Source organism: Laetiporus sulphureus (genome assembly GCF_001632365.1).
Source record: "Laetiporus sulphureus 93-53 unplaced genomic scaffold LAESUscaffold_68, whole genome shotgun sequence".
NCBI classification, from domain to species: Eukaryota; Fungi; Basidiomycota; class Agaricomycetes; order Polyporales; family Laetiporaceae; genus Laetiporus; species Laetiporus sulphureus.
In genome coordinates, this window is record NW_024468577.1 from 41,197 (window position 1) to 65,216 (window position 24,020).

Genomic DNA, 24,020 nt, shown 5'->3' on the forward strand with positions numbered 1-24,020 from the left:
CGACAATCATTGGACCACTTTCGGTGGGATCCGGGCAGAGAACGCTGCGAGTACTTCAGGACTCATCTTCGCAACAGCGAGCAGGAAGCTGCGAGTCTCGATACGAATAGCCGATAAGCCACAAGAATGAGGCTGATAGTCCTGTACTGTTCGTATAAATGCTAGGTACATTCCTGAACCAGTTTTCATGACAGGAAGCTCGAATGCAGTTGTCGCTTCCAAGTTGGCGCCGCAGGCTATGAGGGAAATTGATGAGCCACGTGAATTAGGCGTGGATTGTTGATGCGTTGTTTGGATTGCATGTTCCCCAAGCGAGAGCTGTGCGCGTTCGTTCCTCCTCCCGCCGACAGCGTTCACCCACGACCTTGAGCCGCAGCCGTCATCCACGCAGCACTTAAAGTCCCCTCCTCCTCCTCCTCCTCCTCCTCCTCCTCGCTCTTTGCGGTGCAGTCCCTTCGTACCAGTTGCCATCAGTTGTCGATCGTGTTTCGTCCAGACTCCACAGCCCAACCGCGCCTGTCCTGTCTGCAATCCCAATTATCCTCCCGGATCATAGTAAGTTCCGTGTCGAGAGATATCCGCACGCGTGCATCGCCAGGTAGCTGAAACTGTCGTCTCTCGACGCCCGCTCCCTCCTCTCCTTCGGCGCTCCGCCACAATAACACCATTCTCTGCCACTCTCCAGCGACCCGACACGCACAGCGCTGCTGACCGTAGCCTGGTGCTGACCTCCTCGTCCTCCTAAACCCCACTGCCCGATTGCTTCCGATCTCCCTTGTCTGCTCCTACCTAACCACCACTTACCTCTACCCCACCTGGTTCACTTGTACCTAGTCAACTATCTTAGTAACTGTTCGATTAGACCGATATGTCGACGTCCTATTCTTCTCTGTTTGCCTCCGGCTTGTTTGCCCCTCTCCCACATGATTACGCCCCTCCACTCGACCCCACCACACCGCGCCAGGCGTTCACACCTCTCCCATCTTCCTTCTCCCTAACAGGCCTCAACGAAAGCTCTGATGGCAGCGTCGTCCAAAGCTCTATGCAGACCCACATCGCACCACCCGCTGCAGAGGCGCCGCGCCCGAACATGCGGCGGCGCAAGTCATCCGTATCCACGTCGATCAACCCCTCTGCCGCCCTGAAGAGCAAGCCCGCCTCCGCGCGGCAGACGATGCTCGTGTCGCGCGCGCGCTCGGGCAGTGTGCACGATGCCCATGCTCCTGGGCACGGGCAGACGCAGTCGGTGCCGCATGTAGCTGGCGTGGGGCTGCCATCGAGGGTCGGCTCATCAGTGGGTGGTCAGCTGGCAAGAACGAGAAGTGGGAGTGTAGGCGGGCATATCGCTCGGTGAGTCGCGTTTCTGGTGGCTATATGCGCCCTGGTGTGCTGATGGCTACCCCCACGTTAGCCTCCGCCGCCTCCCGCGCAGAGCTGCGCCGCCCCTCCCTGCCCCGCCACCGAACGCGCCCCTGCCCGCACTCCCGCCATCATCCTCTCACGCACACACGTTCTCCACGTCCTCCACCGCATCCGTGTCCACGCCCGACCAGCCAGCACCTTCCCTCGTCCTCCCGCTCCCGACGATCGCAACACCGCCGAAGCGTCCCGCTCTCCGGCGCGCATACACAGCAGATTCGGTCTCGTCCCCGCTGCTCACGCCGTCTGCGTCTGAGCTCGCCGCGGAGATGCAGGGCGAGTTTGAGTATGGGTATGGGTTCCCGAGCGTGCCGTCCACGCCGGGTCTGGGTGGGTACGAGCCTGCGGTGAGGGAGCGCGAGGGGCTGGGCACGGGTTTGGAGACGGGCGTGCAGATGGACTACCCGAGCCCGGTTGAGGGTCCGGGGTGTGCGTTTGAGGCGAGGATGGAGGAGTGAGGTGCGGGTGTATGCGGCCTGGAGAGCGGTGATGCTTGGTGCTTGTTCTTGGTGATTATCCTTTAGATTTTTTGGAGCCTGAAGCGTACGTGGTGATCAGTGATCACGATGGATCTTGCATTGGAAGTCGATGTATGCGTCTGCGTTCGTCCTAGGTACGTGGGCCTGGTGTGTCGCCTGAGGAGTGCTGCTAATTTGTGCATCGATGCAGGCTGTCATATTCTTTGGTGCTTGTGGTCCTTCACCCTGACTCCGTCCATCCGACCTGCGTCAGGCTAACCTTCAGAAATGTCTTGCAATGCTCTCCCCTCCGCCTCCACGTCAGCAATCCCCTTATCCCCCCTCAATCATGCCTCTATTCGAACTTAGAGGAGCTCATCTCGGAGTTCCAACTAATATTCTTGATCAGTCATCCGAGACTCGCGGACTCCTTCACACGGACTCCTTTATCTCGTATTCCTGCTAAGCGCACTTGGTCGCCTCGCAGCTGCCTTATACATCTCATGAATCTTGTACGCTCTACATACATTTTGACAAGCCCCGCGACTGCGGTTGCGTAACTAACATTTGCACCGTCGCGGCCTTTCCCATGGCCATGGCCCGGACGCTGTTCTTAATGTACACGCACGTGTTGATATAGTACTTCCCCGGCGGTAGTAGTAGAAGAATTGAACATCTTGCTATACTGTAGTCGTCACCATACGCAGGCGTATGAGTCACGTACACGTACGCAAGTACATATATACTCACCCATGTACTTCCACACGGACATAATATTCTGAATGCGTAATCGATTGCTTCCGTGAGTAAAAAACAAAACGCTGGTCGACGCACTGCAGCGTTCTGTGTTTGTGAATTTGGTCCGACCTTCTCATCTGGCTGATGTCAGGCCACAGTAGGCAGGACGCATGCGACTGCACTCGGCACAGTAGTGACGATAATTGTATTGACGATTAGCGTGTCAGCTGGATCGACTGGGAAGTACACAGTTAGAAGGAAAAGTCTGCAGTGATCGTCTCGACTGAAATAGACAAACTCCGAGTAGGGACATAAAGATGTGAGAAACTTGATCCTGACGAAACGCGGTCGTTTCAGCAGTGCGAGCAATGGTGACGGTCGATCGTCGATGTCTATTCAATTATGTGCATGATTGACATGCGATGCACGGGATGAACGTATGTACATACATATATAACGTCTATCTACCCTGTTACTTCCGTGTGAACATGCAATGTCCAATTTTTGACTTCGGAAAGCAGCCAGCGGTCTTGTACGCCGCCGTAACTGAACGTAGATATTGCGAGTGATCCAAAGCACATACAATACTATGAATCACCGCAGCCTTCCGAATCTTGCCGTCAATGAAACCAATGCAGTCTGAAGAGATACATCAGCAATTAAGCTTGGATGATTAACGATGCAAAGAATTTATCGCGCACTTGAATTCGATATCGTGCAGGTTGTACGTAAGCCCCTGCAGTATGAACCGGTCGATTCTGTGCGATAATCACCGAGCTCAGCTGTTGTCTTGTGAGAGACATGGATCCGCTGCAAACTCACCGCAGAGTGGCAGACTTGACTTTGACATCCAGGAATGCTTCGCCGCCGCAAGCTAGCTGGATCGTCTTCACAAAGTCTGCAACAAGCCATGCATGCGGGACCCGCGGACTGGTCTGCTTCTCCTTCGGCTGTCCGAAGAAGGTCAGTTGAAAGTCCCGCAGACCAAGGACCCGACGTACCGGAATGATGAAATTCCGCGCCTTTTTATTCTGAGACCAGAAACGATGTTTCACGCTGGCGATATGCGCGCCCTTGACAAAGCAGTCGAGCTCGATATCGCGTATCTCCAAGGTCGCGTCGAGGGGGTTCTCTGTGCCAGTGCACACATCAGCGTTACGGTGCCGTCACCCGCGGTGGGGTTAGGGGAAACGTACCGATGTCAAACGAGAACGAGACCCGGCGCTGTAACAATGCGGCAACAGCGCTGATGTGGATGTCCACGTGGTGTATGAATTGCATGCCTATCCCCGATATGCGTGTGTCGACGTCGAAGCGCGGAAGGTTCACAAGGTTGCCGCAGATGTTGGCGCTCATGCTCTCTATGCTGAGCGTGATGGGCAGGTCGCGCGAGGTCGTGAAATATTGGTCCATCAAGTTCTGAACCTCTTGGTTGGCGGGACTGAGAGGACGATATTGCCACTGGACGTTCATCGTGTTCGTGTCAGGAAGGAGTTGTAGATTCTATCAAAGCCACTATTTAATGTGATGTTGTGATGCGAATGCACAAAGCAGACCTTGGCGTGTCCTGTGCCAATCTGACGAGCCGGAATCGGGCATAAGTCGCATGACTTGCATCAACGAATGAAAGAAGGGAGCACCTTGGTCTGACCAATGTACACTCCAACAGAAATTGTCGCCATAGTGGTAAACACCGAGGCATTGACAATGTTCACTGTGACTCTTGACTTCATGTACGGCCCATGATCGTCATCGGCACTGCCCGTGATTCGGAAATCACATAGCGTCACTCTTTCTCTGAACGAACGAAGACCTTCAAAGAGTGAGTTGCACAAGCTTGATCGTGCAGGGCCTTAGGCAGTGCATTACCTTTAAAAGTGAAGTTCTTCTTCCATGCATGCCGATAGGTATATTGTCGGTCAGGAGAGCTTTCGGGAGTTTCTTCTGCGTAGTATTTGAACTTGTAGATCTCCAAGGAGACTTGCACATCATCGTCACGTACAACCGTCGATGCGAACGATGCGAACCTGTGACACAGCATGATTCACCACATGGACACAACTAAACGTAGCTGACGCACGCGTTTGTGTCATCTGCCCTCAGAGTACCGAAAAGAATGTGGCCATTTGTTTTGAATTCACCTTCGACTTGCACTTCAGCAATGACTTCACTGTGAAATACGATTAAGAGAGGCTCTGGGAATTCTAGCACGGTGTTTGGAGGCAGTGCTATCCACTCAAACTGCACGTGGAGGTACTGTGTGTCCGCTCTGTGGAGCATGGGTCAGAAGGGAAATAGCCAAGGAGTTGATAAAGACACACGTCTGTTCGACTGAGCGCAACGACAGAATCGACCTGTCCGTGAAGGGAAATGGTCGTTTTGGCAGAGGAGGGTACGGCGCGATCTGGATTTTTTAATCAGAAGCTGGATAAAGTGCCGTTGAATAGGTAGTCACCTTCCATAGGGAGCGACGATCTCGTGCAAAAGGATGAAGTTCAATCTGTTCCGAAAATAAGAGGGGATACAATCGTTGAATTCCCAGCACTCACGGGTGTATTGTCTCCTTCATCTGGAAGCGTCCAGGATAGACCAGAGTGATGGTAACAGACGATACTTGAACGTCCCGTCAGGGTAGAAACAGATGAAATGGGATACCACCGTACCTGTATGTATCCTCGCCATATTGATTGGAGTCCATCTCGGTAACGACCCACCAGCCCTCCCCTCGGCTTCCAAACACAGGCGAAGCGACCTCTGGATTCATCTCAAATGAGGCATATTGATTATACTTCACGTTCCTAATTGTATAGCGTCCGCCGTTCTGTGATTCCGAGGGTTGGATTTCCCACTTTGGAACCATTGCCCGTCAGCGAAGCAAAACGAAGATGCTGTGCGTATCAGACCTGCTCCGCGTCCATAGTCCTTCTGGGGATCTTGCAAGTCACGCTGGCTTTTTCATCGTCATTCGGAAGGTTTGCTCGGTTGTAGCAGGCGAGGTTAGTTATGGTGTAAATACCGGGAGACAGACTTCTGAGGCTGGGCCAGACCATTGGAACAAGGTAGGAGAGTGAATGCTGGGGATGCTCGCGCAAGACAATATAATGACATAGAAAGTATCAAACATTGCGGTCTATATCCCCTCTGAAACACCTGAGTCAGTATGTTCATGTTTTCCTCGTGCATGTCGCCAACAAACAATTGAGTTAGAGGTATGGAAGCAGTCGCGATAATCCAATGAGGCATGGAATTGCGTGGCTATTCGTGCTTCGTCCTTGACAGCAATGATTGATCATCATTCAATCAGCTGAACGGGATCGGTTAGACTGGCACGCACCTGTGATGGTCGAACAATTGGACACGGTACAGGGACAGCCAGTCAACGTGTAATCCTGCATGACCTTACCAACCCGGCTTGAGCCGCCTTTCCGCTTGCCCTGATCGCCGATGTTCGATTTCAACGAGTTTCATCTCACGATCACCTAACGCGCTGCCCGATGCCTGGCGTGAATAATGCTTCAGATGACATGTTCGTTTGATATGAATGACTGTGGTAGGAAAAGGTGAAACGAAGCGTGTCGGACTTGCGCATTTTGCCACCATGAGATAACCTCGTGCTTACCTCACGGCGTCGTGAGAAGATTGTATCGCGAAATGACATTCATTGATTCGGGCTGCCGTACGTATGTCAAAGGAGACAAAGCCGGATTGAATGGATCAGGAAGAATAATCGTTGATGCACCCTGCCATACGCTACGACCCTTGCAGCTAAAATAGCCCTACGGAGCAATCCATCAATACAGGTTTTTTGGATCTTACTGAACGCGATACAAACGACACCTTAAGATCATAGCATTGTCAGTTCAGGGCACATTCCTGCTGCTAGGATTTTTTTCAACAAAACCGGATCTTATATGACTAGTGGCCATATGAACGCAGTTTGCTGTCACGAACAAGGGTTGTTCCAGGTCCAGACTCGTCGATGCCCGATGCCCGGTGCAAGATAGCCTAGCGGGCTATCATGACATGTCATGGAAGAACAATGAAACACGGATATGTCAAGATGCGCAGCGGTGTCTTTGAGGATATCCAATGCCATAGCGCTGACTTACATAAGCGCTCTCTTCGCGACAGGCGCTCTCATCAAGCGCTCAACGGCGCTCATTTGAACGCGACCTCAATTTTCAATGTAGCTCAGGCATTCTTTGTCTGCCCGAAACGTAGGGTACGATCAGAAATTCCTATACCGAGGGTACGCAGACCTAAGGACATCGACATGAACCCGTGTGTCATCGAAGCCACGATTCAATCGTCTGGACTCGATTTTGAGAGAAGCCTCAGCAACAGCAAATGTGCTTTCCTTCAGAAAATTTGTGTATTCTGGGGAGTGTTTAAGTCATGAAGAATATCATGCTCAAGACAGTATAGAAATACATCGGCGGGAAGCACTATGATTAGGAGATCTAGAATAGGAGCACTAGACTAGTAGTTAACGTAGCGAGTAGGGTTGACTAGAGCATACATGATGCGCAAGAGGCGGAATGAAGGTCCGTAATGATCACCCTTGATTATCAAATAATGATATAGGACTTGAAAGCGGGCAAATGCAAAAACCACGATTAAGTATAGTCTTCTCCGCACAGCGGAGGATGGCCAGGAGTCACCACACACCTCGCGTCCAAAAGCGCAAGGCATGACAAAACCGCACGCATAACGTGCAATTGATCATGATCCTATCAGTCCATCCGTTCACCATCGCTCGGTTTCGGGCAGTCTACGTCCATCCCCGATTCCATGTCGACTCTCGCAGGCTCAAAAGCAGCTGGATCGAGCATCGACGGGAAAGCGTAGCCTACACCGGATGCGAATGCGGCGGATGTCGGTGACTGCGCAGGAGAGATGGACAGAAACGAAGAAGAGGGATCGAGCAATGAGGGAGATGGGAGAGGAGGCAGAGTATCGAGCGTGTACGTGCGGCGTGGCGACGGTCTTTTGGGCATAGCTGGGACCTCCACGTTCGTGTAATTAGTCGTGGTGATACCCAGTAATGGAAGAGGTGTAGTAGAATGCGTCTGTTCTGGGGCAGAGGCGGAAGATGCGGAAGGTGTATCTGAGCCGCTGGGCTTGATGGGAGAAGGGATCGGGAGCTCGGGAAGTGGTGCGTTCGGGGGCGGCGCAAGGAGGGGCGGGGCCGCTCTCCGCGGGACGCGTCGAAGCCTATTCGCAAAAAAGGACATATACATGTCAGTGCCAAAACACGCATTTTATCGAGCGATTCGGTAAGAACTCACCGAGCGACATGCCCGCTGATGCTTCCACTCCTCGTTCGGCCCAATTGATTCCCCATAGATGGCCCGCCTCGCGAGTTCTTGATATTCATAGACGAAAATGCGGTGATGGACGTCGCAACGGAAGAACGCCGACGGCGCATGCTTGGTCGTACGCTCGCATTCGAAGCATGATGCAGGGGCAAATCGGCCGTGACGTTGGCGGGTACAGATATTGAGTTTGCGCCGATGGTCGTCAGTGAAGAGGAAGAGGACGAATGGAGCGAAGTCAATAATTGTCGAGGGACTGTTGGATCAATAGGGGAAGCATTGTCTTGAGGAAGAGGAGCGAAGAGCCCGGAGGCGAAGAGAGAAGAATAGGACGCTGCCATGACCTGATGACTGCAGAAGCGGAGTGAATTTGATTGATCGGAGAGCAATCAAAATTTGAGGGCGGGTTATATAGCTACGAGAGACGAGACCTGGTGACCAACGGTCGGTGGACGGGAGCGTCGCGAAGGCGACAGGTCGCGCCAGCTGTCACCGCTGAGTGTGTCAGGAAACGGAGAAGGATGCTGTTGATATAGCTGAATATCCGAGAGTAAAATAAGCGAAAGGCGTCGTCGAGGTGTCCGCAATCGAGTGCTCTCAGAGCTGATAGTTTCGCAGCGAAAAGTAAAATACGCAGGTAATATACGGCGCAAGTAATACACGCAGTGCACGAATGAAGAACAGGTGGTAAAGCGAGTAGTGTAGGCAGACGAGGATGGTGACGGTTGCAGCTCGAGGTCGCGCTCGGTGGCCAGGCCTCCAGCTAGAGTTTCACCAAAACAGTCATCAACAATTCGCGTCTAATCCATGTGGCTTAAACATGATTTGGCATATGCTCGGCAACGCATCATTATTACTAGAGCAGCATGTTGCAAAGACATTGCCAACTATTGTCGCGAATCGGGACGATTTTCTGTCAGGAAAAACACATCTATATTTCCGTGGCTCCCTGGTATGCACTATCGTGGATTTCGGCTTGCTATCGAGACGGCAGACCTCGCATTGACCGACAGGATACAGTGACAAGCGTGCTCTGCTTGTACAACTTCGTATGTTCTCTCTGACCTCTATGTACCCTGCGGCTGCTGCGAATTCTGACCAATTCGGGTGTATTGCACTACTTTTCCAGTTATCAATAACGCGGAACGGAAAGGCAGCCTCAGAAATCACTTCAGGAACTCCCCGAAACTGGGTGAACGAGATGCATTATGCATTTACGTGTAATCAAAACAAAATCAAGTCGAACGCAGCGACAATTTATCTGTGGGCGAGACACCAGATGCCATGCGCTTCGTTACGACAGAGTCAAACGCACTGACGTTCCTGCTGCCAAATAAAGGGACTCCAAGGTCAGATAAAGCAAAAAATGCTAGATCAAGACTCACCCTTACAGCTCCGCGCTCTTCTGGTACTCCTTCTTGAGCTGCCTCAATACCTCTATCTGCTTATCTTCCTCCACATGATTAACTGATTCCCATTCCGACTCAGGTGGGTTCTGCCCGCTCGTGGAGTCGAGCTGCAGTGCTGTCACACCAGTGCCCGTCCTACCATGCCCATAGCCGCAATGAACGAGGGTGCTCTTATGATTCGTAGCCTTGTAGGACGTGATAGCTTTGTGGAGCTGGTCAAGCGTCGGCGCAGAGAAGTCTACGATAGGAAGATGGAGATAGTCGATGTTTGCGTTCTTCAGAAGTTGCTTCTCGCTGTCGGTGTAAATATACTGGTTGAAGCTGATGATATTGTCGATCTTCTGGCTGGTGAGAAACTGCACAGATGTGGACGTGAGCTTCTGGCTCTTGTCGCCCTCCGACTGGACATAGTTCGGCGCTGAGGAGCGGTACAGCTTGTGTCCGTCGCGGACGTATTTCGTGACTTGCACGAAGCGATACCAGCCGGCCTTATCCGCCATGTCAACTGCAGATGACGAGATCGTCAGCGTACGCCGATCAATCGGTGCAGCAGCAGTACGCACTATGCCTGCGACTGAGCAAGACGCTGATGATGGAAGCGAAGGATTGTTGGAATGAGATTAGGTGAGGCCTGCTTTTAAATGTCCTGAGACGTGCAATGCAGAGTGCTCGCCCCTCTTTCCGAACCGAATCGGATGAATGGCGGTCATCTTCCATTCATCCCATGTCCACGGAACTCTGTAGAAAGCGGTCATTATGGAATATCAGGAACTACATCAAGGCGAATATGCCAAGCTGTGTCATCAGTTGGCTCCTGATCGTGCATCTGGGGTATTCTGTAACAGCGACGAAGCCACACCATGCCACTTTGCCTTCGTAGGAGGATGTCACCTGACCACCGTCGAGCAAACTAACGGTAATATGATGTATCATTGCTCGAAGAACGTGGGCTGCTCTCGTAAAATGGGGAAAATACCCTGATTCTGTCGGTCGGAAGCAATGCATTAATGGCAGGCGGGTATATCTTCCCAGCTGTCGGGCTTGAAAAAGCCGCTGTTATCGAAGGCCCGGTCGATGACGTGGGAAGTGGTGCCAATTAGGGCTCAGTCCAAATTGCGCTACGCCTTAATGCGCTGTCGATGAGCTAAGGCGCGCTGCACCTACAATGTGGAACACCAGATAACGCGTCGATAACGGGCACATAAAACGCCGTGGACGCGATGCTTCAACTTTATTGCCCCTGTTGTGAACTTTGCCCTAACAAGGAGTGAGACAGCGGCTTGACGGCGATTGAGTCGCCCGGAGCGACGTTCCTTCTCGTTCTTACATTTTCTATTGCTCAAGAAGCCTGGATGGATCGCGGACCAACCCGGTTTGACAGAAACGGACTCGCATTAATTGTTCCTAAGGTAGTCACAGAAGACGATATCTTTTCGCCATAGCAGATGATAGGTGTGCTTCCGCTCAGGTGAATCGGGGGCACTTTCGTCGGTGTAGTATTTGAAGCCGGTGATCTCAAGCGAGAATGTCTCCCCGCTTGACCCTTTGAATAGATTTTGGAGTTCAGGTCTATATGGTTGAGTACCGACATTTGTGCATTATTCTAGTATGAGACTCACAAAGTGACACGACCCACGCGCAATTGCATGAGACCAGATAGACATACAAAATTTGTTTTGTAGAGGCTCATCTGTATACCAGCAATCGCCTGTTCACCCATTTTGAGCGTAACTGGCTCGACGAACTCGATCGTGATATGTTGCGGCAGGGGCATCCATTCGAATATTACACCAGCGGCGCCTGCACCGGTTTCCTGCTCACTGTGTGAAATCAGAAGCCGAATGAAAGAATACTGTTTTTGAACGGACATATCCCATATACTCGATAATTGCAAAATTGATTGATCGTGAAATGGAATTGATCTTGGCATCTCGGACACAGCCTCGAGCTGAGGGTGAGGAATGATCTGCATGTCCATCAATGCGCCGCCAATTATAGGGCGATAAGAACAGTACATACCCTCCATAGCGATCGTCGATCCCTGTCATTGAATGGATGCAGTTCGATCTACTATAAATGTGAGCCAAGCGGCGATCAGAAGACCGTGTGTTACTACCGGTGTGTTGTCTGCTTCCTCCATCAAAGTCCATGAGAACCCAGACTGGCGATTGAAGCATTTGATGCTGTGATATGCTTTCTCAATATGCTTATGAAACATCTAGATAGTCTGATCGTACCTGTACGCATCCTTCACGGAGGATTCCCCCTCCATGTCGATATGTGTGATTACCCACCAATTCTCGGTACGAGTGCCAAACACGGCATCTCCGAGCATTGGACCGTTCTCGAATGAAGCGAAATGGCCGTGGTGGACATTCTTGATCGTATAGCGTTTGCGATTAGGCAGATTGAAGTGTAATGGACTGATCTCCCACTACGGCGTAGCTCAGACCGTTCAAATCAAGGGCTCAGAGAGAAAGAAACTTACCTGTTCCGTGCCCGTAATCGCACCAGGTAGTCTGCATTTAAGAGGATCCTTGTCGTCATTGCTCCAGAGGCTTGCGATGTTGCAGTGAGCGACGTTCAAAATAAAGTAGACTCCCAAAGGTATGCTCATGAGGGCTCATTGGAGGGAAAGGTGAGAGCGAATAATAATAGTACGTGGTACTATAGTGCTCTGCAGATACGGTTTGAGCCAAATGTGTAGGACACGACAGACATGCGCAAACAGCATGGCACACAACGAGAGCATGTTCCGTATGAAACGCTGTTCACACGCACTTCAATCTGCCACGATAAGACCCAACGATGCACAACGCCGTCTACTCCATTAGTGCCATCACATATTGATCAGTATGACCGGCACAGGGGGAGCTCTCCTAAGCTTCCATTTCGTAGCACGGAGCATGCTTCTGAGTGGAGGCCAAACGTCGACCAATGTTGGTCTAGCGAGCTGCAGCTGCAGCTTCTGAGTATACGAGTGATGTGAGAGATGACGCACGTAACCACGAGGCTATATCGCATCGCACCTTCAAGTTTGAAATTTGATGCCTCGTTGCGACAGACGTCGTGCACCACTGGCTACATGCATCACCGATCATTATAAACTGGTCAAGTCAAGAAGAGCATGCCTGTCCACCACGATATAGACACGAGGAGTACGCAGACGCTGCACGGAATTTCGGACTTCGGGGTGAGAAACGAGTCAAACAGCGCGTCAACCGTAATCTACGCGGCTACTACGCGGGCGGACGCTCGATCCTTGAAATTGAGATTTGAAAGCTTGAAGCTCGCAGCTTGTGCCTTGATACGAAAATGCTACACATAGTAGGGGTGCAATCACTGTGGCCTGTTCTTACAATGCTACATGTACTATCTGACTCGGACGCGAACATGAACGAAATTACTTGATGACTCGAACTCAGAATCAAATTGCCCTGATATATGTCAGTACCTAAAGCCACCTCCCACAGACGAACCTGTCGGCAACCAAGTTGTAAAAGTAGATCATGATGGAAGAAATGGATCAACAAAGTCAAGGGAACTCTCAAACCTAGCTGATTTTAAGTAGCCATCCACGGCTTCTCCCACTTCGATTGGGACAGGAACGAGTGACCTTTTCGAATCTATCGCCTCTACCCTCCACCACGAACCGCATGACTCGTGGCCGTCGTAGCTGTCATCGTACCACTCCTGCGTCGGGAAATTGTGTTCGGGCATATCCATGGCCACATAGCGTAGCGTCGGTATGGCGTCCAACAGATGTTCAGGGAGATCTCGGAAGGCATCTCGGACGGGGTCCACAACAAAGGTGACGCGGACCCGGATACAAACTATCTGTGACGTGCCGAGAATTGTCGATACATCAGGCTGTTCAATGAGAATCGTCATTACAATGTACGTGAGAACTTCAGCGGCACACGAACCTTCCAGGTACCAAGCGCTTCGATGAACTCTTGCGTGGTAAACAGTGGATCAGGCTTGATGACGAGAATGAGATACCTCAGCCTTTGACCAACATCGACAAGCTGGCCCCAGATGCCGGGCGTCCTTTGCATCCCCAATGACAACGATAACACTACGGGGTTAGTCCCACGCACCACGGAGATCATGGAGCTCCCATGATCTGTGCAGCGGACTATGTCCAACATGGAATGGCGAACCAAGCATTTCACTGCCCGAACCAAGGAAGTATTGGCAGTGCCGGCGTCAAGAAACTCCAAACTAGTCCAACAAGGACTCTGTCCCAAAGGCGAAGAAAACGAGTACGCGCTGGTCACTTGCAGTCTACGGATGTTGGGAAAGGCACGTGCAAAAGTTTTTATGGGTTCGTTAAGCGATAAGATGCTGAGATGGAGGAGTGAAGGCCAAAATGAATCAATGGAAAGCAGGGACGGAGGGACTATGGCATTGTTCTGGTCTCCGGAGAAATCAATGCGTAAAGTGCGAGGCCTCGCAGAAAGACGTTGTATCATGGAGAGCGCATTCTGGCCGGCGCGCTCGAGTTCAAGATGTATGAGTTCCGATAGCGACGCCAATACGAATACGAGGGACGGAAAGTCAACTAAGAGCTGGGCGACATTTCCCAGCTGTAGCACCCTGAGCTTGAGTGCTAAAGGATGCTGTATCACTTTCACCAATTGCGAGTAGACGTTCTTGTCGGCACCCCAGAGAGCGTCCGAATCCACACGCAGTTCACGGAGATAGGCTATGCGGGAAGCAGGCTTCTTCAACATTGCTTCGCACACTCCCTGGATTCGCGCACAACGTCTTATAATGACGACTGACCACGCCCGTTGCATTGCGATTGGGTGGATCTGCTTTGAGGTCAGGGACAGTCGGCAGGCATCCCTTGCGCTCAGGTATGTGAAGAGTTCGGCCAGTACATCGTCATGAAGGTAGGCAAGAGACATCTGGAGTAGCGTATTAGAACATTCACGGACGGTCCATCAGTTTGGCATGCATGAACTGACTCTGAGTTTGCTTGATGGAATGGCTTTTGTTTGGCTTGTAAGCTACTGCAAGAATGTCGCGTTCTTGAGGTTCAGGTACGCCAGATATGCCTTGTCACCGATCGAATCTTGCAGGGCTCTGCGAGGCGCTTTGAAAGCAGAAGCTTTGAGTAGAGATGGCGATGCATATCATTGCAGACCACCTCAACGGTCTACAGCCATAGACCCACCTTGATTCAGTGATCCCCGCAGGTACTGACGGACTTTCTTTGCAGTCGCATAAGGTCAGAGCTCTAAAGAGCGGCAGTATGAACTTTCGGTCGATCGTTCGATAAGGAGACTGGATGAACGAGTACTGATAAGAGGCGCGGCTCTGGCGCTTGTCCAGAACAAACCTCAATGCGTCCACGTCCACGTGACCTTCCAGCTTGATCCTCAGCCTCGAGCTCCCTCTCGAGCTCCCTTCGCCCGCTCGGACGTCGAAAGGTTGTTCAACCTATCCTTCCCTCACTTCGGGGATCGGCCAAGAGACTGCACTGGTACTAGTTTGCTCTTAGAAAGTTTTCAGTTGTAACGACGCCAGCGTCGTGAATGCCAAATACAACAAATATATTAGTGAAAAGTGAATACAAAACACCCAAGAACAAAAACTATGTCATATTCAAGGAAAGACATCTTTCCCATGCTCCTACCCGTCCTAGGTCGGCGGGTGTGCTGGAGATGGTCGACGGTTACAATAGAGTCGTGCAACCATCGACTATTCACGTACTAGGTAGTCTGCATTTACTAAGAATCCTTGTCGTCATTGCTCGGAAGGCTTGCCGTGTTGCAGTGAGTGACATTCAAAATGATGTAGACTCCCAATGGTATGCTCATGAGGGCTCATTGAAGGAAGTGAGCGTGGGTAATGACATGCTACCCTGCAGAGACGATTTGGCAGGGCTTGTTTCGAAAACCAAGCATAATATGAATGACCAAAATTGTAAGCAAGAAGTGAACTTACTAAGCTGACTCCTTCGTCATTACTCTCTTGAGGCCAATTTTCGCTGTGAAGCAATTGTTCGAGAGTAACACACCAAAATCTGGAAGCGAGACACCAAATGGGAGGAAGAAGTAGCGCGATGCATTTCCCAAAATATGATGACAAATCGTACGCACACAGCAGTAATAGACATGACAATGATTACAGCACAGTGTGAGGGCGCAGATAGAGCATGAACTCAACAGTAAGAAAAGCTTTTGTAATTAGCGCGATCCGTCGAACTAGAAGTATTGAAATCAGCAACTGCATCTTCCCATCGGATCAGGAAGGCTTTAACTCACCACAACCTGCAACGACCCAGGCCAGGGGCTTACATTCCCCGTGCTCGTGATATACATGTCGTTATCCGTATCGAACTGGTGCAGCGCGAAGCCCGCGCAGACGCCCGCAGGGCCTGGCGCGCGCCTCAGGTCAGGCAGGCGGAAGATGATGCGGATGATCTCCGGGATGGTATCCGCGACGAAGTCGACGCCTGGGCAGCCGTGGAAGCCTGCGCCCTGGATGTTGTAGCTTGACTTTGGTCGGCGCGGATTCACGGTCTCAGGGTCAGGGAAGTCGTCGGGCTGGATTCAATTCCTTTGTCAGAGAGAAGATTAGGATTGATAAGATAAGGAGACATACGTTGAGATGCGCATTCTTGAAGCTCGCGAAGAGCATATCACCCTTCTTCACCTGCATGGGCTGGAAGCCCTGGCCCTGGGGTACGACATCATCCGCCGTCGCGATCCTAAACAGGCCTCCAAACTGCGGATTGAGGCGCATTCCCTCACGCACGTACCCGCGCACAAGCTCCATCGCGTTCTTGTCTGAGTCCGGGGCCATGCACGCAGTGATGAGTGCCGCGCACTCCTTTTGGCGGTCCTCGCGCAGGTAGAAGTCAACAACCTGCGCGGCGGCTTGGGCGAAGTTGACGGAGGAGCCGACGGCGAGGCCGATGACGCAGCCGACGAGCTCGTCAATGGGGCGGCCTGAAGCGGCGAGGCGGGAAAGGAAGGGCGCGCATTCCTTCTTTTGGCCGATGAAAGGGTTCTATGACAAAAAATTCAACATTCTGGCGCATTTAGAGAAGTAGCGTGAACCTTACAATAGCAATCTTCGGTGCAGCCTCGTTGATGCTTTGTTGAATGATACCATTGACAATAGTACCGATCTGAGTGGCAGCCGCACGCAACGTCCAGCCGTGCTCAGGCGCGACGTTCTCGAAGACACACATGAAGAGCACAGTGAACATCGTGTACACCTCTTGCTCAGTGAAGATGCCGCGGGGAGTCGCCTTTGTCTTGAGCGAAATACCACACTAAATAGATCAAAGTCAGTTCGATGTGAAAAACCAAAAAAACTGCTGCACGTACGAGCTTGTCTGCAGCCCAGTGGACCGATACGAGGTTGATGACATCCCGAATGATGTCCACATAGGTTCCCGGAACACCATCATACGTGAACTTCTTCTCGTTCAAAAGCTTGATCGTCATCTGCTTGTACCACTGCGTATACTCCTGCATTGTCTGTGCATCCGGAACAAGTGCGTGCCAGCAGAACGCACGGTCCCTGTCGTGCTTCTCCCTCTCGTCAAACACGAGCATGAAACCATATCCGCGTGTGAGCATTGTCATGTCCCGTGTGTAGATCTGAATATACTTCGTCGGATCCGCAAAGACATGTCGAATGCCCGTGAGCGTATTGAGGACCTTCGGGATGGGCTGCGCGACGGGGCGGCTATAATCATACTTATCCGCAATGCCAAGCTTCGTGAGATTCGTCTTCGTGATCTCGGGCGTGAAGAACGGGAAGAGCGCGTAGACGCTGTTCGCCGGGTAGTGGCGCGGGAGGTGGCGGAAGAGCAGCCTAGGCAGCGCCGCACCGAACGCGCCGTTGTTCGGGTCGCGCACGCAGTCCTGGAAGCCCCAGCTCGTGAGCGCCTCGGGCGTGTAGTCCGTTGTGAAGAACCGGTCGCCGCGCACGAGCGCGATCGCGTCGGCGAGGATGGCGCGCGTCATCGTGTACCCGCAGCAGATTCCACTGCCTGGACCGAGAGCCATGCAGTCCTCAGCCTGCAGACCGGGGTGGAGCTCGAGGTTGTCGATGTGCCCGTAGAGCCTGCGAGCGGCATCTGCGATGCCTGGCGCGGTGCTCCATTCCTCGAAGGACGAAAAACGCTTGAGGCCCAGGAACTCGCGGAACTCGTTCATGGTGCAGACACCCCACTTGCGGGCTTGCTCAATGCACACCATTTCGATTACACGCAGGCAAGCTGGAGTGCCGCGAGCACGGTACGCGCCCGCGACCTTCTCAGTGCCGTCGTGGAGGAGTTTCGCGATGTCGTCATCAGAGAACGAGCCATCTTGCTGACGTTTGAGGCTAAAGGGGCAGAGACTTAGATATTGTGTGCTAAGGGAAGAGGGCAGACGTACCCAGAGAACGTCCTCTTCCGAGGCTCAGGCTCATGCGTGCTGGTGAAAAGCTCCCTTGCCGCCTCCTGAAAGTCACTTAGCTCGAGCTTATCAAGCGCCTTCCCCCTGAAGACGTTCCCCAACTGATCCTCCGCCCACTTGATGTCCTCCTGGGCGGTCGTCGCGTGCCACCTATAGAGGACATTAAACTCGACCGAGACGTGGTTGCCTGTCCCGCGCTGGACGAGGTCGCCGTCCTCCTTGTGGATCGTGTCGAACGGGTTCATGCTCCACGTGCAGCCGTCGCGCCCGAGACCGAGGAAGCCCGCGACGTAGTCGCCGAAGATGAGCGCCATGAAGTGCCCGCAGTTGACGAGCCGCGCGGTCTGGAAGATCTCCTCGTCCTGCTTCGCGCGCTCGGCTTCGCTCAGCGTCGCCGGGTCTCTCCATTTCTTCTTCTCGTTGATCTTCAGGAGCATGTCGGCAATGTACTAGATTTTCATCTATCAGTACCATGTATTGGAAAATAGCCGAGATATCGCGCTCACGTTGTGGTTTCGGGAGAAGATCACGAGAAGAGCACTCGCTGCGGGTGGCAAGAACTGAAGCCGGTCCTCCGAGAATGTATCGGGGTAGAGGAGGCCGCGGCCCTGTGCTTTGTCGCGAACAAGGTCCTGTTCGATCTGGTTCGTTCCATAGACAGGTGAGAGGTCGAGATAGGACGAGGTATTGTTTTTGTTTCGGTCGGCAGGGTCGGTGCGGAAGAGGGAGTGGGTGACGATAGACGCGAAGGCGAAGGTAAGAGACGAGTTTCGGCCAGGGTGGGGTTGGAACTGCACGATTTAATCAACATAATGCGTAACAAATCAAAGGTGATTTACACTCACATCACGAGCTTTGAGCAGAGTATCAAACACCAAGCCTGCATCAGGCAACACATTCGCCGGTAAAGGGTGCTTTCCTTGTACGCTCCTCGCATACGGCCTCCCAGACTGTCCCAGGTCAGGAATTGTCACATTATTCCCACTACCATCGGCTTTCCTAAATCGATACTCGTCGTCCATGAACGTCGCAGGCGGGTGCGTGAGCGTCTCATACAACACCGTGATGACCTTATCATTCAAAGTATCCTGCAGCTTCCCGGGGGGGGAGCTTCGTCAGGGCCGCCAGGCCTCCGGCGAACAGACCCTTGCGGTCGTCGATCGCCTCCGGGTTCGTGATCGCCTGGAAGACGGCCTCGGGCGCGCGGGGGTCAGAGACGACGTTCCCGCGCTCGAGGGCGCCCTGGATGTCGGAAGTGACCGTGAAGAAGCCCGAGTGCTCGCGCACGGTCGTCCGCCTAAGCTTCTCGCCCGTCGCGAGAGACGCGTAGTCATACTCGCCATCGGGCGCCTTGGGGAGCGGCCGCTCAGCGAGGTGGGCGAGCTCTGCGCCTTTCTGTGGATGGGTTAGATAGATAGCAAGTCAGTGACAAGCGGACGAGATAAGATGCTGGCGACGTACGACGATGGTGGACTGGGTGAGGTCGAAGGGGAGTTTGCGAGGCATTGCAAATGGGAAATGCTCGTCGGGTCCCTTCCCTGGCCGCCTTTATTAGTCGGGGGCGCTCTCGAGCGTTCCGGTGAGGGCAATCCAGTGGTGATCTTTGGCCAACCATACTCACCACCATTCAATCCCAGTGAAAACCCCTGCGGCGTCCTCTACGAATGGTATACTTCATACTGCGTGGTCCGCCGATTCCTACTGTCGGTGAAATCTCGCCATGCCAAGCGCTAGCCCCGGCAAGCCTGCTGGCGCGATTTCCTGAAGAAAAGCCCACGTGAGCGCCGCTCGCTCAAAAGAAAAGGTAAGTTTCGCGTTTCGCGTTTTCGCTGCTTCATGATCCGGAACATGCGGTTGTCGCGCTGTGGTGTCCTGTATCAATGTAATATCTTCCTCTCCCCCCGCTGTCTGCAGTGCTCGTTGTCCAGTGCCCCCCATTGCATTGACCATGGACCGGTTTGCAAGCAACCCGAGTGAAGGTGGCAAACCTGGTGATAAGTTCTGTAACTGCAAGAAGTATTACCGCGGCGGCAAGTGGGTCAGCAGTTCCACGTTCTATGATAACGCCGCTCGATGTCCGGATCGGCAGGAGAGAGGTTGCCTTCGTGACGGCAATAAAAGCTGTTATTCTGGAATATATCAATCGACGTCGAGTCGTCGAGTCCACAGGGTATGAGGTCAGGTTCTAGGAGGACCGTCACCCGGAGAGCCGGTGATTGTGAATGCCAAGATGGGTCACCCAGCGGGGAGGGCAAAGGCAGAAGACAGACAGCTCCTCGGCAGGAATCTGCAGGGCAAGGTGCCACTCGTGGTATTCAGCGAAGGAGACCTGAGCGTCTCGCCGCTCGCGACAGTAATGCAACTCGCGCTTCTGCCGGGCCCGCTGTTCCCTCCAGATATATCATAAAGCATACATAAAAGTGTGATGAACATAACGCTGACTCAGATTCTATGTGTCATGTGGGACGAACGTACTGTATGGCTACTTCAAACAGTGAAGAGCCCCATCTAGGCTCAGGCCCCGTTCACATGGCTGCCCGCAAGGAAGGATGAGAATCGTGAGAAGGTGTGTACACATATGGAAAGTCCGGAACTTGAAGGAGCGTTCGAACATGCCGCACTGTCCGCATGCTCCTTCCTTTGTTTATACGGACGAAGAGATATGTTCTCTTTAGGGAGAGTTTAAAGAGTGGGTGGCAGTTCAACCCCCCTCGGCGCAAGGGATGAGGAGCGTGCAGGATGGTACACATATGAAACCTCTGGAAGGACTCGGAGCATTCGAGCATGCTGCATGCGCGTGCTATACAGATGAAGAGATATGAGGTATATATCTGCATATCGCAACGCAGGGAAGACGTCCTGGATATCAGTCACTGATGCATATAAGGCGCGGGCACATCTGATGGCGCCCCACACTGTTAGCCATCGACCCTGATCCACCAGCGAGAATGAGTATCCCGGACGGCACGTACAAGATCAAGAGTGACACTGACGCCGGAACATACTACATCATATCGGACGAAAAAGAGGGGTCGGTCCTGACCACAACGGATCCGAGTCTAATGCCACAAAGGCAGGTGTTCTATCCCTCGCAGTGCAGCATGCAAATTGAGCGCATCTTGAATAGTGGATTGTGAAGCACTTCAGACGCTCGAACCACTCTTCCATTCAAGTTCAGAGCTCGCAAGGACGACTCCATGTCTCGCTCAAGGTTCAAGAGGACGGTGACCCTGTCAAGAAGGGTAGGACGACCGTGACTCTCTCATGATTAGACTCGGACCATCCCCTCACTGACACATCTAAGGGATATCCGTTTCCTCCACGCACCCCACGATGGATCTCAACCCGCTTCCATACGATGTTATTTTACAAGCAAACTGTACGCAGGCGTTCCACATTTTTCCGCAGCAAAGCGCGATGTCTTCCATCGCGAAGAATGTCGACGATGCTTCCGACTCGCAAAACAGCATCGTCTGTTTGTAAGTCTATCGCTGATGAGCTTAACTGTTTCTCCAGGTCTGATTCTGTACACAGGATCAGTGCGTTCAAAGGAGGTCCACACTGGGGCTTGTGTAAAAGAGAAGACGGTACTAGCTATCATGTAAGCACGCACCATTGCAATGAGATCTAGGCATGTGCAGCTGACCGCAGCACTATTAGCCCCAGGTCACCTTGAACGAGTCTGAGGATACTGCAAAAAAACAATTGTCGCTGGGTCTTCGTCCAAGTCCCACCTTCCGATCCTCGACAGCGAAATGGCTAACGTGTTTCTGGTGAGATATAGCTGTTCCTGAAGACCACTGCATTCGAATTCACGATCCGCACTGTAACGTCTGTGATCATTGTATCATCGTATTGAGCGGGCGATGCTTGTCCAGGCGAGAATTATGCCAGAGATCGAAAGTGCTTCCAAATGAATTCAGAGCCTTGGTTGATAGAGTGAAACGGTGGCGCGCAAAGGCTACCTGCGAAGCTCATGCGGATTCAAGATGACGATGAGTGAGTCAGCCAGGTGATGGCCTGCCATATGGCAGCTTCCACAAATTGCGAGCGGTATGAGGCCTGTGTATAGCTGCAGCCTTTCGCTCAGCATAACAAGCCACGAAGATTGGTTTACCCTTACAGCACGCATACTTCACTGTTCGTGTCCATGTCCTCCTAGACATACAGTGTGTGGGGTCACAACTGCGCGCGGTTGTACGGTCGGTGCTTCGCGCTATTCGAGAGTTTCCGTTAGTGGCGCGATGCCAGACATGGATGTGTCAGTAATTGAGTTCTGTGTTAATGTTATAAAGGACGAGGAAATTACAAGCATCAGCAGCAGCATCTCACGTATGTCCAAACAATACGTGCATCATGAGTCTTCGTCTTCCGTCTTCTCCGTGGCTATTCGCTGCGTCATAGCACATGCATACAGCAACACTTACTCTTATCCTACCAGTGCTCCCAACCTGCAAGCTACAGCCGGTACACAATCTTCTCTGCGCTCACTTTTCCCTCACGCATGTACTGCAGACCCTCGGGCACCGCCTGCAGCCCGCCTTCCCAGACGTGCACCCGGTTCGGCGTGATCTTTCCCTCCTTGACGAGACCCGGGAGCTTACGCAGGAACGCAGCCATGTGCCCGCGGTCCTCCGTGCTCGCGGGGTACTCCCTCGCATTGAGCGAGAACGTGCGCCCAAGGACGGTGTAGAGCAGAGTCGCTGTGCGACGGTCAGCACGCCGTTGAGCAGACAGTGGGAAGAGGGAGGGGGTGATACGTACGGATGATCTCTACGTCGTCCCGCACCTTCGCCTCTGCGATCGGCGCGAGCAGCAGCACGAGCTTGCCGCCACCGAGCTTGACGACACGCGCGGAGATCTCCTGGCTCTCGCGCAGGCTGATCGTGTCAAACGACTCTGCGATGCTGTCGCCCGTCGCGGCCTTGACCTTGCTCACCACGTCCGAGTCGTGGTAGTCGAACACGACGTCGGCGCCAAGAGAGCGCACGAGCTCGAAGTTGCGCGGAGAGGCGGTCGTCACGACTTTGTACCCGGAGAGGTGGGCGAGCTGGATTGCGTATTGGCCGACGGAGCCTGGAGGAGGGATTCAGTTGATGACGAGGAGAGGGAGAAAGTGAGGGGCGTACCGCTTCCGCCGTAGATGAACACCCACTGCTCCTTGTCGACCCTCGCAGGAGGTTCGACGAGTCCGAGACGCTTCGGGTGGTAGAGCGCCTGTACCGCTGTCCAGAAACTATCGCATTCTATTAAGCATTGACTTATGGTCGTGCTGAACACGGGACATACCCGCAGCCCAGAGCAGCCGCCTGTTCGTGGCTCAGCGTTCCCTCCGGGACGACCCACGTGAGCTCGGCGGGTGTGCGCACGTATTCGGCGTACGCGCCATAGTCGGTGTATGTGCCGCCCTGGACGAAGCCCGCAACATGGTCTCCGACCTTGGGCGAGGCGACGTTCTTGCCCGTTGCGACGACGTATCCGGAGAAGTCGCAGCCGAGGATCGTGCCTGCCTTCTGGACGAAGTCGACGACTGGAAGAAGGCGCGTGAATCAGTCGGGTCTGGCACTGGCAGTGATCGCGGGGAGTTATGTCACTCACACTTCCAGTCGGTTGGGTTCTGAGCGACGGCGACGTTCTTCACGAGGACGTCATCGTCGCCAACCGGAGGGACGGGGTGTTCCTTGACGGCGACGGTTTTGCCCTAGGAGAGATATGTTAAGTCGAAGTTAGGTAAGAGGTGCGAGGGTTGGATTTACCTCCTGAACGAGGAGTGCCTTCATGGTTTTAGGGATTGCAGTCGACATCGTGAGATGGAAGCCTTGAATGGTAGGTAGCGCAGATCAAGGAGGAAGGGGAACGGTTGGATGCCTAACGCAATGGGATGAGCTTATAAGTGCTCTGGGAGGCTGCCTCGGAGGGATTAATTGCTGACGAATGCTCTCGCATAATCACGTAGGCTGAGATATTAGAAGCGAAGACGATTTCGAATGGGACTTTCCTCGACGCAATTATCTGACAAAGATCGATCGAGTCTCCTATACCGTCATCATGGCTATTTGGAGTTAGGTACTCTTTTAGCGTCTCGACGAGCGCTGACCGTAACTCCGAGCGCTCTGCCTCCAACTAGTATGCGGAAGACAATCATTTCTCGTAATAGAGGCCGAGATTATTGGTGCAGCGGAGACAGATAGCTCATAGATCTGCGGGAATATCGAAATTCGGACATGTAGAAGGCAATTCAACGCAAAGGGCTCA

At 52.8% G+C, this 24,020-nt stretch overlaps 10 protein-coding genes across 10 annotated transcripts; 2 read left to right on the forward strand and 8 right to left on the reverse strand.

Moving 5' to 3' along the window:
• Nucleotides 1-6: 6 nt before the first annotated feature.
• Nucleotides 7-471, reverse strand: LAESUDRAFT_717780 (uncharacterized protein; the record flags this gene model as incomplete). Its single annotated transcript, XM_040907367.1, has 1 exon — nucleotides 7-471. One exon carries the CDS (start codon nucleotides 469-471, stop codon nucleotides 7-9), a length of 465 nt encoding a protein of 154 aa, XP_040758718.1.
• Nucleotides 472-868: 397 nt separating this feature from the next.
• On the forward strand, nucleotides 869-2,127 carry LAESUDRAFT_717781 (uncharacterized protein; the record flags this gene model as incomplete). The annotated part of the gene is made up of 5 exons (XM_040907368.1): nucleotides 869-1,350; nucleotides 1,412-1,848; nucleotides 1,944-1,962; nucleotides 2,033-2,045; nucleotides 2,089-2,127. The coding sequence occupies 5 exons, from the start codon at nucleotides 869-871 to the stop codon at nucleotides 2,125-2,127; spliced, it is 990 nt and encodes a 329-aa protein (XP_040758719.1).
• An 815-nt stretch (nucleotides 2,128-2,942) lies between these two features.
• Nucleotides 2,943-6,049, reverse strand: LAESUDRAFT_500067 (uncharacterized protein). Its single transcript, XM_040902704.1, has 15 exons — nucleotides 5,950-6,049; nucleotides 5,519-5,886; nucleotides 5,279-5,463; nucleotides 5,165-5,228; nucleotides 5,071-5,115; nucleotides 4,937-5,019; nucleotides 4,696-4,884; nucleotides 4,485-4,642; nucleotides 4,256-4,428; nucleotides 4,172-4,192; nucleotides 3,812-4,118; nucleotides 3,617-3,747; nucleotides 3,438-3,565; nucleotides 3,317-3,373; nucleotides 2,943-3,254 (listed from the first exon to the last, which is right to left on the reverse strand). Exons 2-15 carry the CDS (start codon nucleotides 5,663-5,665, stop codon nucleotides 3,236-3,238), a joined length of 1,707 nt encoding a protein of 568 aa, XP_040758720.1. The 5' UTR covers nucleotides 5,666-5,886; nucleotides 5,950-6,049; the 3' UTR covers nucleotides 2,943-3,235.
• A 922-nt stretch (nucleotides 6,050-6,971) lies between these two features.
• On the reverse strand, nucleotides 6,972-8,281 carry LAESUDRAFT_816165 (uncharacterized protein). The gene is made up of 2 exons (XM_040914751.1): nucleotides 7,904-8,281; nucleotides 6,972-7,829 (listed from the first exon to the last, which is right to left on the reverse strand). The coding sequence occupies exons 1-2, from the start codon at nucleotides 8,269-8,271 to the stop codon at nucleotides 7,349-7,351; spliced, it is 849 nt and encodes a 282-aa protein (XP_040758721.1). The 5' UTR covers nucleotides 8,272-8,281; the 3' UTR covers nucleotides 6,972-7,348.
• An 837-nt stretch (nucleotides 8,282-9,118) lies between these two features.
• Nucleotides 9,119-9,926, reverse strand: LAESUDRAFT_731705 (uncharacterized protein). The gene is made up of 3 exons (XM_040910096.1): nucleotides 9,903-9,926; nucleotides 9,316-9,844; nucleotides 9,119-9,256 (listed from the first exon to the last, which is right to left on the reverse strand). The coding sequence occupies exon 2, from the start codon at nucleotides 9,837-9,839 to the stop codon at nucleotides 9,318-9,320; it is 522 nt and encodes a 173-aa protein (XP_040758722.1). The 5' UTR covers nucleotides 9,840-9,844; nucleotides 9,903-9,926; the 3' UTR covers nucleotides 9,119-9,256; nucleotides 9,316-9,317.
• Nucleotides 9,927-10,733: 807 nt separating this feature from the next.
• LAESUDRAFT_764112 (uncharacterized protein) lies at nucleotides 10,734-11,956 on the reverse strand (the record flags this gene model as incomplete). The annotated part of the gene is made up of 7 exons (XM_040913383.1): nucleotides 10,734-10,908; nucleotides 10,959-11,159; nucleotides 11,208-11,305; nucleotides 11,359-11,406; nucleotides 11,456-11,522; nucleotides 11,577-11,773; nucleotides 11,828-11,956. 7 exons carry the CDS (start codon nucleotides 11,954-11,956, stop codon nucleotides 10,734-10,736), a joined length of 915 nt encoding a protein of 304 aa, XP_040758723.1.
• Nucleotides 11,957-12,551: 595 nt separating this feature from the next.
• On the reverse strand, nucleotides 12,552-14,647 carry LAESUDRAFT_816167 (uncharacterized protein). Its single transcript, XM_040914752.1, has 4 exons — nucleotides 14,534-14,647; nucleotides 14,313-14,455; nucleotides 13,266-14,252; nucleotides 12,552-13,209 (listed from the first exon to the last, which is right to left on the reverse strand). The coding sequence occupies exons 3-4, from the start codon at nucleotides 14,250-14,252 to the stop codon at nucleotides 12,847-12,849; spliced, it is 1,350 nt and encodes a 449-aa protein (XP_040758724.1). The 5' UTR covers nucleotides 14,313-14,455; nucleotides 14,534-14,647; the 3' UTR covers nucleotides 12,552-12,846.
• Nucleotides 14,648-15,481: 834 nt separating this feature from the next.
• Nucleotides 15,482-19,318, reverse strand: LAESUDRAFT_731708 (heme peroxidase). The gene is made up of 10 exons (XM_040910097.1): nucleotides 19,227-19,318; nucleotides 18,907-19,160; nucleotides 18,611-18,875; nucleotides 18,272-18,556; nucleotides 17,745-18,214; nucleotides 16,686-17,691; nucleotides 16,418-16,630; nucleotides 15,955-16,362; nucleotides 15,606-15,896; nucleotides 15,482-15,554 (listed from the first exon to the last, which is right to left on the reverse strand). The coding sequence occupies exons 1-9, from the start codon at nucleotides 19,269-19,271 to the stop codon at nucleotides 15,606-15,608; spliced, it is 3,237 nt and encodes a 1,078-aa protein (XP_040758725.1). The 5' UTR covers nucleotides 19,272-19,318; the 3' UTR covers nucleotides 15,482-15,554.
• Nucleotides 19,319-20,690: 1,372 nt separating this feature from the next.
• Nucleotides 20,691-21,686, forward strand: LAESUDRAFT_731710 (uncharacterized protein). The gene is made up of 5 exons (XM_040910098.1): nucleotides 20,691-20,838; nucleotides 20,893-21,007; nucleotides 21,070-21,244; nucleotides 21,300-21,366; nucleotides 21,426-21,686. The coding sequence occupies exons 3-5, from the start codon at nucleotides 21,099-21,101 to the stop codon at nucleotides 21,540-21,542; spliced, it is 330 nt and encodes a 109-aa protein (XP_040758726.1). The 5' UTR covers nucleotides 20,691-20,838; nucleotides 20,893-21,007; nucleotides 21,070-21,098; the 3' UTR covers nucleotides 21,543-21,686.
• A 426-nt stretch (nucleotides 21,687-22,112) lies between these two features.
• LAESUDRAFT_687295 (GroES-like protein) lies at nucleotides 22,113-23,629 on the reverse strand. The gene is made up of 6 exons (XM_040905948.1): nucleotides 23,522-23,629; nucleotides 23,364-23,466; nucleotides 23,055-23,295; nucleotides 22,895-23,001; nucleotides 22,530-22,841; nucleotides 22,113-22,468 (listed from the first exon to the last, which is right to left on the reverse strand). The coding sequence occupies exons 1-6, from the start codon at nucleotides 23,567-23,569 to the stop codon at nucleotides 22,224-22,226; spliced, it is 1,056 nt and encodes a 351-aa protein (XP_040758727.1). The 5' UTR covers nucleotides 23,570-23,629; the 3' UTR covers nucleotides 22,113-22,223.
• Between the last annotated feature and the right edge of the window lie 391 nt (nucleotides 23,630-24,020).

Coding starts and splice junctions, on each gene's coding strand:
- LAESUDRAFT_816165 (XM_040914751.1), bottom strand. CDS start 8,271: ATGGCAGCGTCCTATTCTTCTCTCTTCGCCTCCGGGCTCTTCGCTCCT. Junction 7,830..7,903: donor ATCAGCGGGCATGTCGCTCG/GTGAGTTCTTAC, acceptor TTTTGCGAATAG/GCTTCGACGCGTCCCGCGGA.
- LAESUDRAFT_816167 (XM_040914752.1), bottom strand. CDS start 14,252: ATGTCTCTTGCCTACCTTCATGACGATGTACTGGCCGAACTCTTCACA. Junction 13,210..13,265: donor AAGCGCTTGGTACCTGGAAG/GTTCGTGTGCCG, acceptor CTCATTGAACAG/CCTGATGTATCGACAATTCT.
- LAESUDRAFT_500067 (XM_040902704.1), bottom strand. CDS start 5,665: ATGGTCTGGCCCAGCCTCAGAAGTCTGTCTCCCGGTATTTACACCATA. Junction 5,464..5,518: donor GGACTATGGACGCGGAGCAG/GTCTGATACGCA, acceptor ATGGTTCCAAAG/TGGGAAATCCAACCCTCGGA. Junction 4,193..4,255: donor TGTACATTGGTCAGACCAAG/GTGCTCCCTTCT, acceptor CCGGCTCGTCAG/ATTGGCACAGGACACGCCAA.
- LAESUDRAFT_731705 (XM_040910096.1), bottom strand. CDS start 9,839: ATGGCGGATAAGGCCGGCTGGTATCGCTTCGTGCAAGTCACGAAATAC.
- LAESUDRAFT_731708 (XM_040910097.1), bottom strand. CDS start 19,271: ATGCCTCGCAAACTCCCCTTCGACCTCACCCAGTCCACCATCGTC. Junction 16,631..16,685: donor ACTGGGCTGCAGACAAGCTC/GTACGTGCAGCA, acceptor TGATCTATTTAG/TGTGGTATTTCGCTCAAGAC. Junction 16,363..16,417: donor CTGCACCGAAGATTGCTATT/GTAAGGTTCACG, acceptor TTTTTGTCATAG/AACCCTTTCATCGGCCAAAA.
- LAESUDRAFT_687295 (XM_040905948.1), bottom strand. CDS start 23,569: ATGTCGACTGCAATCCCTAAAACCATGAAGGCACTCCTCGTTCAGGAG. Junction 23,467..23,521: donor AGGCACTCCTCGTTCAGGAG/GTAAATCCAACC, acceptor TATCTCTCCTAG/GGCAAAACCGTCGCCGTCAA. Junction 23,296..23,363: donor GAACCCAACCGACTGGAAGT/GTGAGTGACATA, acceptor GCCTTCTTCCAG/TCGTCGACTTCGTCCAGAAG.
- LAESUDRAFT_731710 (XM_040910098.1), top strand. CDS start 21,099: ATGGATCTCAACCCGCTTCCATACGATGTTATTTTACAAGCAAACTGT. Junction 21,245..21,299: donor CAAAACAGCATCGTCTGTTT/GTAAGTCTATCG, acceptor TTCTGTACACAG/GATCAGTGCGTTCAAAGGAG. Junction 21,367..21,425: donor AAGACGGTACTAGCTATCAT/GTAAGCACGCAC, acceptor CAGCACTATTAG/CCCCAGGTCACCTTGAACGA.